This window comes from Limanda limanda, chromosome 14 (assembly GCF_963576545.1).
Source record: "Limanda limanda chromosome 14, fLimLim1.1, whole genome shotgun sequence".
NCBI lineage: Eukaryota > Metazoa > Chordata > Actinopteri > Pleuronectiformes > Pleuronectidae > Limanda > Limanda limanda.
In genome coordinates, this window is record NC_083649.1 from 20831533 (window position 1) to 20848108 (window position 16576).

At 41.8% G+C, this 16576-nt stretch overlaps 1 protein-coding gene across 1 annotated transcript; it reads right to left on the reverse strand.

Annotated features, from left to right (window-relative positions):
• Positions 1 to 743: 743 nt before the first annotated feature.
• Positions 744 to 16549, reverse strand: dhrs11a (dehydrogenase/reductase 11a). Its single transcript, XM_061085735.1, has 7 exons — positions 16194 to 16549; positions 3647 to 3856; positions 2836 to 2930; positions 2099 to 2228; positions 1901 to 1993; positions 1751 to 1816; positions 744 to 1656 (listed from the first exon to the last, which is right to left on the reverse strand). The coding sequence occupies exons 1-7, from the start codon at positions 16323 to 16325 to the stop codon at positions 1615 to 1617; spliced, it is 768 nt and encodes a 255-aa protein (XP_060941718.1). The 5' UTR covers positions 16326 to 16549; the 3' UTR covers positions 744 to 1614.
• Positions 16550 to 16576: the final 27 nt, after the last annotated feature.

Below are 16576 nucleotides of genomic sequence, written 5' to 3' on the forward strand. Positions count from 1 at the left end.
TATTAGTCTTAAATCTTGAACAAACTTCTGGTAAAGAATTAAGCATATTTATGCCACAAACTATTTGCATGATTGTGGAAACATGTTGCTGCATGTAGATTATTTAAAATGGACATTTTTGTAAGCATCTGAATTTAATCTGAGATTTTGTCCAACGTCTGGTGACTGTTTTGTTCGTTTATATGATTTTGTGGACAGATACGTGTTTAGAATCTGTTATTGTTGAGGCATCCTCAACATCTGGCCTGCATTTCCTCTGGCGTGACAGCTGCAAAGGACAAAGGAGGGGACTCGAGACTTGACATATACACAAACCTGACTGGTCTCTTGTGGACTTGACTTTGCTGAGGGTGCCATCTCTTGGCCAAATATATTAATGCAGATGTCGACAAATCGATGATCAGGGGCTGTTATTGAATTCAGTATCTAATTTTTAGCTAATAACATTAAACCATTTAACATCCATAGTTCAATGCCAAGCTTCAGCTGTAAGAACCAGTTCCCTTTTATCATATTGCACTGTATAGTTTATTGTGGCTGACTCATTTATTAGGTCAAATGCAACAGGGCACTGCGGATAAGAGATTATGCTGCTGCTTAACAGATGATTACATGGGTCATGCAGGTCTCATGTCATGTCATGATGTGTAATAAAAACATTTCACAAAGTTCAAAGATCGTCGCATTTCTGCCATGACAAGCTGACGCCTGCAGTCTGGTGAACACATCACAACACGACTTCCTTCTGGGCAATCATTTTTATTTAATGAGAAATTGAAGGTACACATCTCAAGCGGGTTACATGTGCAATGAGTTAGCTTCCTCCCCTACATAAGTTGCCAGTGTTTACTTGTTAAAACTCCCCACAAATGAATCAAAAGTGCAGAAGAAATGAAATTACATAGGCAAATCAAAGGTGGATTCGAAACCCATGTACTGAAAAGACAATGGCATTGGTCGTTCCCGATTCCTTGTACAGGGCTGAAAACTGGATAGAAAGGTTAGTGAATGTGTTTGTGAAAACTTATGGTGACTACAGGAAGCAGGATGCAAGTCAGTTCATGGTTAGTTACAAGAGTACAGGACATAGTATTGTCTATATTTAGTGAGTATGAGACCACGTCTATTTATGATCAAAAGTTAAAATATTTATAAAACGTATTAGTGGCAATTATACTTAAACTTAAACTCTTTCCATTTCTTTTCAAAAAGATATGTCATATGACCTACAAAAACAAAAAAAATAAAACATGTGCAATCAATGGCATAGTCTTCCCTCTGAAGTGATGGTCACGCAGATGACCATGTAGCACAGCAGCACTCTCCGTTGTCGTTTGTTCCTACTGTAATCTGGAGTCAGCCCGGTTCAGGACCGCAATTCATAAACAACTAGGTTGCTGCGTTCAGTAGTATTTTCGTAGTGGTTTGCAAAGTCTACGCCCTTCATTTCCTCTCACAGCCTCCTTAAGGCTCCAGATCTCCTCAGCCACATCCGAGCAGATCCAAAACAGCTGTAGTTGATTTGTTTTATCCCCCCTCCCTCCCTTGCCCAGCAGAGGTCGCTAATGGGTCATGAGGGCTGCTGTGCTCCTCCTGCAGCTTCCTGTTTGACTGCTACGACACCTGTTCGACCGGCCTCATCTGCATGTCTCCAATCTAAGGACAAGGAAAATAACAAGGGAGATCAATATTGAAGCCGCACCGTGTACTTGATGATATAAAAGTAAGATAAAGAAAGAGAAGGAGATACCTGGACGTGAGGAGGGGCACTGAGGACAAATGTGACCGCGCTGGCTACGTCTTCTGCTTTCAAACACTGAGAAGTGGAGACAAGAGTATTATTGATGCTGCAGCGCTCCAGTTTTTTTTCACTGTATTGAAATACTACGTCGGCTCTTACTTTGATACTCTCGTACACAGCAGCTGCTTTCTCTGGATCACTGTCATGGTGCCGGAAGGCAAACTCAGTCTCCACTATTCCAGGAGATATACACTGTAGAGGAGGAACATGCATGAGGTGTGAACCAACTGTACGGTGATTTAAGTGATCCAGTGAGGAGAGAAGGATCTTCACACTGGGGGCTGACAACTAACTTACTGTGGCTCTGATGTGTGTATTTGCTTCTCTGAGCTCTTGTCGTATCCCCTCAGTCAGAGCAGTCACAGCATATTTAGTGGCACTGTAGAAATGCACGTCAGCACTTGGCACCACTCGGTGTCCACTCATACTATAGAAGACAGAGGAGGCGGACATGATTTAATTCGAAAAATTTGATTCAAGTCCAAATTAAATGAATGAATCTTTAAACTCTATAGCGTCTGATTTACTAGTCATGTTATGTTCAATTCCTCTTCTTTACGGTTAATTATTAATAAAGTGTCTTGGTAGCATAACAATAATAAAAGAGGTCAATATTAGCTGACTTCCACCACCAGGGGTCAGGTGGGGCCCCTGGTTGGCTTTACATAAAGGTTCAGTGTGTATAATTTAGTGACATCTAGTGGGGGAGTCTAGTGGTGAAGCCTTCAATTGTCATAAAGACTCAAAAGGTGTTTAGTTTGTCCAGTCTGGGCTACTGTAAAAGCCATTGCGACCTCTGTCGAGAGGACCCGCTCCTGATGTAAATATTAAGTATTTAAATATATAGGGCTCGTAAAATGTAGGTGATTACACACAAGTGAAAAAATCACTAGGATTATCTTCTGTTCAATAGTTCCCTTTCACCTTAATCTTCCACATTGAAACTTTAACTTATTAAAACCCCTTGAACAAACTGGCAGAGGAATTTTCATATTGATCTTTACATTCCTGAGATTGGAGGATGCATATCTTACCTGTTAATATTAATGATGTGGCCATCGTCCACATTCCTTTCCTTCATTGATTTGTATGCCTCACGGGTGCAGATAGACAAGGCTAAGACATTCACCTGCAGAGAGGGCGAAGACAGAAACTTCATCATTTGCAGAATCCTACTGTGTTGTTAAATTAAATGTTTTGAATGTTATGTAATAACACTAGCAGTGTAGCTGAGTGCTGCTCACTGGGTCAGTGTGTTAGATCATCTGAACCCGCTGGTCATGTCCAGGTTGTGGTCTCTAATCTGCTATTGTAGTGATACTCATAGACAGTATGTTTAAAGCCAACGTGGTGGGAAGATAGGGAGGTGACTAAACAAGGTCAGGGTACAGATTAAACTCGAGCTAAAAATACACTCTAGTACAGATTTATGTAGGGTGCCATGACAACAGATGGACGAGCGTAACAAATGCAGGACGTTGGAGACAGTGGCTTTAGACTAGGGGGTCTTCGGTGGTCAAGAGCTCAATGAATCAGAAAGTAAAGTTCCAACAAGATAAATTGGGCTTCTTTCAATAGTGGGCCTCTGCTCTGTCAGGGCCTCCACTGAAACTGCCTCGGTGAGGAGGGGGGGCATCAGGATTAGTGTGTGTGTGTGTGTGTGTACGTATACAAACATGAATGTGTTTACTCTTTACTCTACAAACACAAGAGTTCCCCTAACTCCATCAGAGTAAACATACATTTACAAAACACACACATAATTATACCCACTACAATTAAAAATGTTCATTTCAGCTTGTTGCTGCCGTGGCATTAATATTTGTGTGTCTGTGATCAACCCACATCGATCATGTTCCTCCAGCCCTCGGTCTTTCCGCTGAGCAGTGGCTCGCTGTGGGCCAGTCCAGCGTTGTTGATGCATACGTCCACGCCTTTGTGCAGCGTCTTTATCGCTGAAAACATGGACAGGATCTCCTCCTCGTTGGACAGGTCACACTTGTAGGGGATCAGTGTGCCACTGTAGCCTGCACTCTGACATTCTGCTGCCAGCTTCTGCAAAACACAAAATCAGACCCAAATTTAAACCCTGTAAGAGAGTGAAAGAAAACACTTTTTTTTTTTTTAAAACACTGTAAATTGCCATGTATTGATTTACAGGACTGAGACACGGTTAGTTAAGAGCTAGAAATAATTAACCTGCAGCATCATAACTAAGATAAGGGTTCCATCCTGCACCCTACCAACTCCGACTCTGAGAAGGCAGAAAGAGCGTGCAGCCATCAGATCAACGCCACATCAAGAGGGCAGATTTGACACTAATGTGGACAAACCACACCTGCCTTATTATGTTTCTTTCCCTGATAATAAAAAGCATTTCAATTAAATTTCGACCAAAATCCAAATCAAGACTGAAAGAGGAGCTTTGTGCAGCTGCCTCTTTCTCGAGGATACAGCTCGCTGAGCCTGCAGCGGCCGGGCAGGCTGCACTCCAAACAGGTCAGCTGGCTGGCCACCACTGTGAGGTTTCATACAAACTGTCACACATCATCAACCCCCCCTCCTTCGCTAGGCACAGCTGCACCGGTCACCTGATGTCTCATTCTGGGTGCCGGTCAGACAGCAGGGGCATGGGTAATAAGGGCGGGGCTGGTGACAGACAGAGATGATGTGCAGCACTGTAACGCTCTGTGCGGGTGTGGAGCCGAGACGATTACATTTCTAATGCAGGCATATTTGTTATCTTGGTTTTATTTAATACATGGGCATGCAGTTTCATTCAGATATATCCAGCTTTAAAGCATATAGCTTTCATTTCCTATTCTCCATGTGAGAGCACCAATGTCGGAGTGAGAGGCTCTAGACATTCTCTGGAGTTTCTTTGGTTAGCTCCCCAGTAAAAAATCCAGAGAATGTCCGAATGAGCCAACGGGAGAATCAGGACAGAGTGGGCGTGATGATGCCATTTCTAACACACAACTGACGCAAAAAGGAAAGTTACATCCTGCCTCTGCACCCTGCACAACTGATTTTAAACATTTAGACTTGTTTTCTCGAGGTTTGCATCCATACTTGTGTAACCTGGAGCGTCGGAGACTGGATGTTTCAACCACTCCTCCATTATAACAGATTCAAACAATTAAAAATATATATAATATAAGTAAAATATAAATTGTGAAGATAAAAAAATCCATGTTAACAGCTCACTGTCAGGGATAAAACTAAAGCTAGAGAAGAGGCAGCACGATCTGATACCTGAAATTACAAGGCCACTTACTTCCAGAATGTAAATTAAGAAAGCATGAGCAGAAAGTTGGGCATCAACACACTCGTGCTAATAAAGGCTCTGGGATTTTGTGTTAATTGTCTGACAGGTGGAGATGGCTGCTCGCAGATAGCAGCAGCCACTGCAGCGGCTCCTTGAAGACACTAAGTATACTTGTGAAGCCTGCTTTTTATAATCAGGATGAAATTGGATAAAGGGATCACTCTGGCTGTTTTCTAACAGAAGGCGTAATAGAGTTGATGCACTGTATCTCACACTTAGGAGTGTGTAGATTTCCCTGCTCTTCCTCTAAACCATTTAACTCGGATTATCCAGAGGGGAAGCATACCCGAGTTAATCTGTCAAAATACAACATCACTGAAAACACTTGTCTCATCTGTAAAGACTAAAACCGACTCTTATGACCACATTGTAGAAAGGTGAAGTTGTGAGCCTGGTGCAGTTCAGCTGCAGTAACGCCTCAATGCAAAGTATCTGAGCTGTCTTTAACCTGTGGCTCTAACATACACACTTGTCTGGAGGGAAATGCTTTCAGGCGGGAAGGAGATCTCAGGCCCAAGAGTGGAGAGGCTCTTCTTTATTCAGAAAGGAGGTTAACGTAAAGGGGAAGTAAGGCCCATCTTTTGTTCCTGGGAGAGAATTACACTTAAGTGGGAGCAGCAGGGCAAACAGGCTGTGATCTTGGTCCAGGAAGTAGCAGGCTGCGAATGTGCGTAGATGTGTGTGAGAGAGTGTGTGTTCTGGCACCAGCTTGACTGCTGTGGGCAGTTCCAGCCCTCGGACTGGCTGTGCCTACAGACATGGCACTGCAGTCCCACAGATAAACAACCACTCCGAAAAATGAGCAATTGCATTGTTCGCAAATTGATTCTACGTACAGCTCATTCAAAAATGAAACGAAATATCAAAAAGGTTTTGCATGTTAACAACCTTTAAAAGTATTAATAAACCTGTTTGACAAACATAATAGTTTTTCTAAAACAGACACAGCAATGTGGCTAAGCAGACTTTCAAAATAAACTGATGCTATGTTTGTGGGCAGGGTGAATCGAAGGTGCACTTCTAAATCAATCAAATGCAACATCGGAATCCAATAAACCAAAATAGACCCAACTAATAGCATTATGCAACCACTTTCCTCTAAAAGCAACATTCACGTTCTGAACTACCTTGTGTTTAGATTTTTCTACAATTGTCCACATTAAAAAAAACATAAAAATATGCATTAACCTTTTTAACATCACCTGTATCACGTATTTTTATATGGTTTGGAATTGTGTGCTTATGAAAGATTGCAGATACACAGACCTCAAACAAAAATCCCTATTTGCAATTACTCAGACAGTCTTGATAAGACCAATGTTGAAACGCAAAAACTCTTACAGCTCAGAAACAGGTCATAAAGGCCGTGCATGTCCCAGTAATGGGTGTACATACACCCACACAGCACTCAGTCATATGTGTACATGCCTACATAGTGACATTAAAGGCCTCTAACCCCTGCAGGGGGGCTGTTATATAAGGTCTACAATGCAAGGGGCATCACTGTCCCGCGCCATGTTCAATCATTCACCCACTCACTTGGAACTGGTGTAAATGCACCAGCAAAACAACTCACTGGAGAGGAGGAAAGAGATAAAAATAAAAGATGCCAAAGTGCTGAGGGCAGATAAGCTTCATGAGAGGAGCCGATCGATAGCACAAGGCAAGAGCTATTAGCAGAGAAATTATATTTGTCTCAGGTTGACTGTGTAGTTCCTCCACACAAAAGTGGGCTTATGTTTAAGGGAAGCTGTGTCTCCTCTTATTCTCTGAAAAGACTGTTGGGTGGGTGGTTAAAAAAAATAAAATCAAAAGACGTAAATCAGCCACTAACCCCTACCCTCTTCATCCTTCCTGTCCTGTCTCTTAAGTACCTGTGACACACAAAACTGTTTTTCCTGTCATTATGAATTTTCATCCTCATTAACGAGACTGTTGTCCAGTGATCACACAAAGTGTGAGAAAGAAGGCAGGAAATGGGGGAGGATGGGGAGGGGTTGGCAGCCAAAATCGTGAAAAGGAGGGAGAGAGAAAATAAAAGCATGAAGCATACATACGGCATTAAAAACTGGATCATTCAGATTTTTGTAGGGGAACAATATAACAGGACGGTCTTACAAGTAGAGCTTCATGGAATTATCCACCTAATAGATGAACTCGCATGTGACTAATTTAGTGCCAGTATTTAATTAAATGTACCCTCCATTTAGTGGTTTTCCCCTCCTGAGAACAGGGTGTCTGAGGAACACATCCAGTTGTGATTCTTTATTCCACTCATTATCCAGCTATACTACTGCTGTGTGACAATAAAAATAAACACTTTCCAAATTTTTGATCAGTCATGCCGAGTGTGGGGGTCAAAGGAGACATCAGGCTGATTGCAGCAGGGTGGAAAGGATGGTTTTGCAATTATCTCGTCTTCGCACAACGAAAGACGGCCACTATAAGAGGTCTAAAGGTTGAACGGGGCGGTTTTACACCACTTCCCTGAGGGTTATCTAATCAAGTCAGGGCGATAAGAACATTTATTACACTCTTTGTTGGAAACTACACTCATTTACAGACTTAGGCTTTTCTGGAGAGTTCCAGGCATTGCATGAACATGGGTCAGTTTTTGGAAAACCTATGTCAGCACTCGGAAATAATGTCACAAGAATCAGCAACTGTGCAGGCATAAATAAGTAAATATAAATAAATAAGTCCTAACACAGTGCTGCTGGGTGATGAGTCAACGACAGCATATGTTTGGTATGAGTATCTGGTTTAAATGAGAAGGCTTTTATAACCCTGACAGGGGAGATAGAGAGCAGGCAGCCAAGTGCTGTGTAACAGACCGGTGTAACCAGTGCAGGCGGATTTTTTGTTCTCGAAACAAAGTGATCAAATCAAGGAAGAGGCAGATATTTATTCTAAATAAGAGAAGAAACTGTGGAAGGATGACATTTCTACAGAGAGCCGCCTTTATTCCTGGATTCACATGGCCGTCAGATGATTAAAAGAATTACTCAATTTCTGTTGTCTGTAGTTGAAACATGCTGAGGGATGAAGTTTCCCTCTTGACGAATCATATGCCTCCTCTCTCTCATGTGAGTTTTTTTTCTGCCCCTGTTGCTGGCGATCGTTACCACAACTTTTGCTCTCACTGCAAAAGCCCAAGGCCGACTCTGATACTGCATTGTAATGCATGCTGCGTTTGTGATAGCTTAAACCCTGAGCAGGCAACAAAAACAGACATGGGAGAGAGGCATGGAGGCAGTGGTGATCTGACAGTCCACAAATTAAACCCTTTCAATCCGGGCCAGCCTGGGTTGGGCCTAAAGAGTGTGAGCTCAGAGTGGCCATAAAATGTTTCCAATATCAAACAAACACCCGGCAACAAATCCAGTTGGGCTGATGTCAAAGCCAAAAACTATAAAATTAGCATTTTCTCCTGCCAGCCCCCCCAATGCCGAATGGTAATATAGAACTCAAGTTGTCTTTGTGCTGTAGACTCATACAATCCTTTCTTTCTCACTCTGCTGTCACTGCTACAACATACACCGACTGAGAAACACCAAAGTATAAGTAATACTGGGTAGGGTTGTGCTTTGCTCTGAAAACAGCCGCAGTTCTTCTGAGCTGTATCTGCATGACTGCATGCACTACATTTCTGCCACATATGGTAATTGCATGCTAATTGCACAAATAAGGACATTACAAGTGCCAGCCTGCTGCAACAGTTGCACATAGCAGTTCCATGAAATGTTCTTCCATTGTACAATAGGCCTCCCTCAAATACACACCGACAAAATACACACAGAGAGGAGCTTTTCAGCAAGTGTGTGACAGAATAGGACAGGAAACACGCTATCTATCGGAGCAGGAGGCCCGGAGAGTGGATGTCAATGCCAGTAAATGTTAGAGAGAGGCACAGAGAGATCAGCACTGTGGTGGTGCAGGGAGAGTGGCTCATAGGGGTCACGGAGCCGTCTAGTCAAATCAGACTGGTAATTGTATTAAGACCCAGTTGAACCAGCATGATGGGTGATTAAAAATACCCCAGACTTGAGTTATTTATTGTGAGCACTGAAAAATGTAACAGATGTAAATGTTTGTATTTTCATTTATATGCAGTACTCTTAACAATTGTACTGTTTTACTGTTAAATGTTTTGCTGCAGAGATACACTTTTAAAAAACTATTGAGTTTCAGAGAAGAGTATCTCACCAGATTTTGAGTTGAGACTACAAACACAACATCTTAATATCCGATTTGACAGACTCTTACAGGATGTATTAATCCATTAGTCTGAACTATGGTACTTACTCGTTCAGGTATACTAAAGTAAAAAGCCTGCCAGTATGGAAATGATGAATACTAAATTGAAATTGGAAATTTACTGTTGAGGCTAGTCTTGTGGGACTGTAACGATAAAATAAACTGGCTTCTCATCAGCAATAGCATCACCTACTCATGATTCATAAATCTCTGCTATACATATTTAAATCATATCAATAACTCACACATGTGGGACAATGACTGAAAAGGCAGACTCAGCCACTACTCCTGGGGGAGCTGGTTATGGAGCCTGGTTGTCAGTGAAAGCAATTTGAGTGTTTTCAGTGAACTCGACAGGACGGCTCCTGTTCAGGTGGTCAAAAAAGTTCATTACATTTCCACTCTTTGTCAGCACGGGTTGCCTGCATAACCCGTATCGGATACATTTCTCTCCAGCTTGAGAAATCTGAACTGCTTCCATATCACTAATGCGGTTTGACCTCTTTTACTGAATTTCATCGTCAGCCATTTGCCTCTGCTTTCACATTTTCATGTTTTACTTTTGTTTACGCGTGTCACATTCATAAGCCTACTGCTCTCGCCTAATAGCGAAAAGTGAAAAAAGGTGGTTGTGAGGGTTGAGCTTAAACCAGAAGACATACATTTATTGAAATGCATTCAGCGGGTTATCATTTTTAAATCATGGTATTTTCTTTCATTCGTGATTCATTTATAGAAATCGTCTCATTGCCCAGCCATTCGACTTCATACCTGTATGTCATTAATAACCTCACATTCTGAACTGCTGCTTTGGGAGGATTGATACATGAGGAAATGTTATTATGTGTTGTGGTGTGAATTGCTTTTTCTCTCGGGAGCAGAATCCATGGACACATGATGGATTATCAGTTAGAGCCCCTGTCAGCTCACAGCTCAGTGGGAAAGCTTTCTGCATGGGTAAGACCGAAGCTTGAGAGCTGAAGAGGCCATGAGGCAACTCTCTGGGTTCAGGAGAGAATTTTCATGGGAAGTCAAATAACTGCACAGGAGCAGACAGCAATGCTGACACACCAAAAGGAACAATCTTAAAACTTAGGGTCTGAACTATTCATTGAGACTATATTTAATATGCAAAGGTAATTTTGCAATGCTTACGTCGTTTTGGGGATATGCTTAAACAACGATCTAACTGTGCATTTACACATCACACCTATCAATATATTTTAATGATTTGAAGGGAATAGACAAAACATAAAAAGAAGAATCAGGGCACAAAGTGATGAAGAGGGACTGAGACAAAGAGAGTAAATCTTTCTGACCTGACCCACTTCAAATACGTTCTCGGGTAAAATCTAATCACTGTGTTTCAACGTGTACAGACACAACCCAGAGGAGGTAGTGGAGACAGCGGGACGCTGATTGACTTTTGTTGTGTCACCTCAGCTTTTGAAGCATGACTGAGCATTTCTTGGCTCCTTCAGAATGGGCACCAAATCAAAGCTGGTCAACCGTGGTTTGAAATTGACCTCCTAGCTAATCTGCAGGGGGCTTTGAGTTTTAATTTAGAATTTACTCACTCAAAGAATACATGCTTAGGCTAGCTAAGAAGTGTAGAGGATTATGCTTTATGTAGAGCTGCATTCACAGGCAGCCAATCAGGAGCCTGTTAGATAGGGCCTATTAGCCCACTTGAATTATGTGCTGGTCAATTGTCCCAACGGCTTTAAACAGGCAGAGAGCAACTATATCCATGCTAATTTAAGTTTAAAAAAGTTTTATATAAAATGTAAGCTGTACAGAAGTGCACTTTTTGCCCGTTACTGACAAAAAGTTGACATTTTCATCTGCATTTACTATGTTTATCACACCTCTTTTTCATTCCAAGACATTTGTATTATTTTTGTTCTGTACCTGGACACTCACTCTGGCATTATGCTGAAGTTTGACTAGGGGTCTGGAAGGAGAAACTCTGCAGCAACTGACTGAGATGTTTGCATTCTCACATACGGCCCTGTTTATTATCCGGAGTTCAGTGCATGTCTGAAAGCAATTTTATACTCCTTGTATTCAGCATTGAAAAAAGGCAGTGAGAATAATAACACAAACTCAGTGTATGCCAAACACCAACGGTTGAGCACGAAAAAGTCATTCTGTTTGCCTATTTTATCTGATCTAAAATGTAGCAGCCAAAGCTTTTACATTTTGACAGATGTCTGTACTGTGCGAGGGCTCAAAGCACCCAGGTAATGTCAGTTTCCCCGTATCAATTTTAAATGGACTTGCAGTACAAACAGATTTGTTATATAGATGGTCAGAGTAACAAGTGTGACTACAGAGAAACCCTACACAGTACCCACAATTCCTTCCTGATAAAAAGCCATGTTCATTGATTTGTGACTTGTTTCTAATGAATGTGATGAATCGGGTTTGAATTATTTTGCAGAAACAGGAACACAAACTATACTTTCTAGATGCACAATCAATCATTTGAATCATCGACTATGTGACAGACCCCACCCCATCCCACCCTTTGCCTCTACGGAAAACGATTGCAACAGGCTTATCTTACATTAGAGCATGTAGGCATGAGATATGACAACTAAAACTCATAAGCAACCCAGTTATGGGAGATTCATAAAACAAGTTGACTATAAAAAAGTTTTAAACCAAGAGTTTTTTTCTTTAAAAAAATACTTTATTACTTTTGCCATGGAGGTTAAGTTAAAACCAGATTTATGTTATGAAACATAAATCATTTATGTTATGAAACATAAATCTGATTGTTGGTTTGTGTAATCTACAGCAGGATTACACAAAAGTACCGAAGCAATTTGCATCAAACTTGGTGAATGGTAACTGCAGGTGAATTCAGAGGCTGCCTCAATCTTTGGAAAATCTTAACCTGTTTAGACACGAGTCATGTTTATATCACTGCTTAAGACTCGCCGCCTCTCATTGGCTTTCATTTCAAGTTGAGATTGATACCTTGATTCATCTGCTATTACGCAATATTTAAACATTTTATTGTTTTTTTTATTTTCTCCACCCATTCTCGTTTTTTTATAAATACTTTTATTTTCATATTTTAAACCTGTTAACCTGTTTATAAGAAAACATCATCTTTGATTTTAAGGGGCAGAAGAGGGATATTTAAAGTAACATCGCAAGATAAGGCCTTTTTTGGTATTTTCAACAACTTCTCAGTAAACAATGTTAGGATCCTGATGAAAATAATCCAGTATTCCAGATTATCTGGATGAGGTGGAGGAATAAATCCTAATGGTGTCTTTTTAGTTTGATTTTTGGGAATAAGCAACAAGAGTTCATTCTCCCATAACTGTGTATTTACTACTGCATCATATTGTGCTTGGTAAGCAGGTACATCCAAACCACAGATATGGGTTATGTGGGCTGGAGGGCCATAGAGGTCTATTCAGTCAGTAACTAGCTGTCCTCTTCTTCCTCTGAGTCAGATTTGAGCTCAGATACGCCTTCTAATATGGCAGCAGTCTCACAAACATGCATACAGTCTTTGGACACTTCTCCACTTTTATGGTGTTGCTCTTCAACACTCAAAGCAGAAGCTGCAGTTCTTACGCTGGACGTTGGTCAGTTTCACAAGCTTTTAATGAGAAGCTGTGTTGCTGCTACTTGAAAGCGTCCTGTTGCTTCCATTCCTGCTCAGAGCCCATGGTGACCACACGTCGCCCTCCAGCTCGCTGCTCCCCCACTGCCTAGTGCATAGTCTCACAGAGACAGCAAAACAATACTGCTGCCACAACTCTCCACTCCCCTCTCTCCATGGTTTGTTTACAGACAAAAACAAAAACCTATTACATTTAAATATATTTGGCCATCATTTTATCTGGTCTACTTTGAGGTGAAAATACTGATGTAAATCTCCTCAAGTAAAGAAATGAACACCAATATGGAAGTCAAGAACAATTACTTGGTGATAGACATTTGCATCCCCCACTAGTAGCATGCCAGGTTTGGCACAACTACAGCAAGAACCCAGTTTACATAGCAGAGAGGGCACAATACTGGCTTTGTCCCTCAACTCACACAGACATCTCTCTAAAGTCTTGTACAGTCTCTCGTGGAGAGAGCAGAAATCTATACAACCTCACATCTTACGGTCTTTGGGGCAAATATTCAGTTTATGGAATGTTGGTTTCATGTACTGCAATCCATATTTAAGAATAACTGAGACTGCTCTGGCTGAGCTGCAGTCGAGTTAATGCTGACAGACATATTCAAAAAAAAGGCACCATAAAGATTTTAAATGTTATGACCTTGTTGTTGTCTTGCACAAGTAATATAAGAGGGCTGACACAAGCTGTGGAAGTTAACTATTGACAGGAGGGACCATGTGACCAGAGTATGAATGGAGGGTGGTTTTCTATTGCGCAATTCACACTCACTGTATGCCTGTATGGGCATGAGTGTGTGTACGTGTGTGTGTGTGTAGCCAAGGTGGGAAAAATGCTTGCATGTCCAAAACAAGACATTATTGAACCATGAGGTACAAATTCCGTAGTGCAGTACGCGCCTGTTTGTCTGTATTGCAACTACCTTGTTGCAGACTGGAAATTGATTTGTTGTTTGAGTAAAAAAACAACACAGTAACAACTATGATGATCGCCAAACTGTTTTCAAACCTTTTTGTATTAAAAAAGTCAGAGAAAGAAAAATAATTTCATTATGAGGATTACAACACATTTAAAGTCATATTTTGTGCTTTGGGAAGCTTGGTGGGTATTTTTCACTAATATTGGACATTATAGTCTGATTAATAAATAATGAAAATAGTTAGCTTTCGCTATAGTACAGAACCATGCAACAATGCACTATGGAGAGAAAAGATTGACACATGATGACCAACTATTCTAACTAAATCCTGGCCCTTGCTTGTGTCTGTCTTTTGTAAACAGCTTGACACTGGAATATCAGAGGTCATCCAGTTTATATGCAACACAATATCACATTGATGGCCCCCGGGTAAGAGCTGACTGAACTGGAAGGAGCTGCCTTCGCCACAGCTCTTCACATTAACGGTGAAGAACAATAAGATGTACAGTACCTTATTCATCTCTTTAGCCTAGATCTCTGCCAGTATAATTACGATTAATTATAACAAGTTACAATTCATATTAGCTAAATAAACTTAAATCTACTTATCTAATCTAACTACATCAGAGGGATTATTCATGTGACTGCTACTGCATAATGCCACTGTGTTTTATGACTCACAGTAGTTGACACTCTGTACAACACCTTATATCCAAATGTGACAGTGATGTGAACAATGCAAGGCATGCTGAACTCTGCTTTATGAAAAACACACCGGGTGCATTCAAGGTGGTCAACCAGAAGTCATACAGCAAGAAGCTGAGACATCTGTGGAGTGAGGAGAGTAAGGCTTGATTACCGCCTGACAAGATAAGCAAGGTGCAGTGCCTTATGGCTTACGGTTAGACAAGAGTGAGAGGGGTGGGGCCACTGTCACCTGCTCCAAGATATTCACCACCAGAGTGTTTGTGCCAGAATGTGTGTCACAGGAGTTGAATTAAAACCACTGTGACTATTCTGAAAATCCGCCTCCCATGTTCGCCTTCACAATCAATTAATTTTTTTGGTTAAACCCCCTAAAAATTCCCTGAGTTCTATAGGCGGATAACAAATTTGCACGCACTTAAAAACTAATCTCCACTGGAACCTATTACTCTCAGAGTCATGATGGGAGCGGGACCTGAATAATGATCTGACTTGTCTTTCCTTATCACAGAGGGTGAGTCTTTAGCTCCCTGTGACAAGACTCACAGAGCAATGACTCAAAATGTGATAGGTGTATCGGATCATGTTTATCCCAAACCTCGAGCAGAGATGAATAGTCTGGCTCAAAATCTAGGTGTGAAAAAAAAGGAGATTATCAGTGGAACAGTGCGTCCATAGAACATTTTACAGCTTGGATTGTTGGTAATTTGTCTTTAGAAGACACATACAATACACAATGAGGAACTGTATGCATGATGTTTTATTTTATTACGGTTATTGGTTGATACGTCCACTGACCAGCAAGTGTAGTGAGGAAACTTGACGCTACCAGAACAAGTTTATTACTAAACACTGGGAGTGGGTGAATTAGGGCTTTGAGATGACGACCTACTATTTGTCTGTCCCGCACAATGGTCAGTTGTTAGCAGGTATCATGCTTGTTTTAAGGGTCATTTAACACAGACGCTCTGCTGATGCTGGTCTGCTGACCTCTGACCTCTCTGGAGCAGGTCAACCTTAAGAAAAAGGTTTTCCCCTCCCCAACAGCAAACAGAGATGCATAAAGAGCAAGGGTTTATGGGATATGTAGTGACAGGAGCTGCAGGGAGAGCATCAGTGGTGCTTTATTGTACAGAGGCACTGTGAGACATCACACAAGTTAAGTGGACCATCAAGCTAGGACACAATTACGTCCCTGTAAAGTTGTAAACACTAGCTTGTCGTGATTTAGCTTTGGTTTACACCTCTGGTGATCCCACTGTTTACACAAGGTTTAGTAATTGACTGATGTAACATTAGTTCACTTTGTTTTATTCTTAACACTATTCAGATGAATGAAGCTCCTCTGCTTGAATTAAATAGGTTACTTGACCTGCTACTGTCCACCACTGGGGCTTCCCAGCTGAAGTTGTGAAGCTAACCTAAGCTAGCGGTTAAGGTTAGGGGGCTAGTTCTGATGTCGTAAAGCTAGCTTCTCCTGTGCGTGTCGGAAACACTTAACGCCCGACGACACTCCACTAAATCACCCACCTCTATTTTGTCGACGTTCCTGGCACAGCCGACGACCCGCATGCCTTGCTGGACCAGTGCCCGGGCTGTGGCCGCTCCAATCCCCACCGAGGCTCCGGTCACCAGGGCCACTCTGCCTTTCCACCGCTCCATCTCTCCTGCCTGCTGCCTGCTGCCTGCCTGCCTGGGCGGGCACTCCGAGCACCAAAGCACCGCTGCTGCTGCTGCTGCTGAATGTCCTGTCTGCTCAGATCACTGTCGCTGTGGTTTCAAACAAGCGATCTAATCACACGAAGGGACGCGGCAGCTACGAGCTCCTGCCTGAGTCTGCAGCATCCAGGACGGCGGCAGGCAGTGGACCTGAAGCCCGGATCCATGCGCTCCGCTGGATGAGATATGAAGAG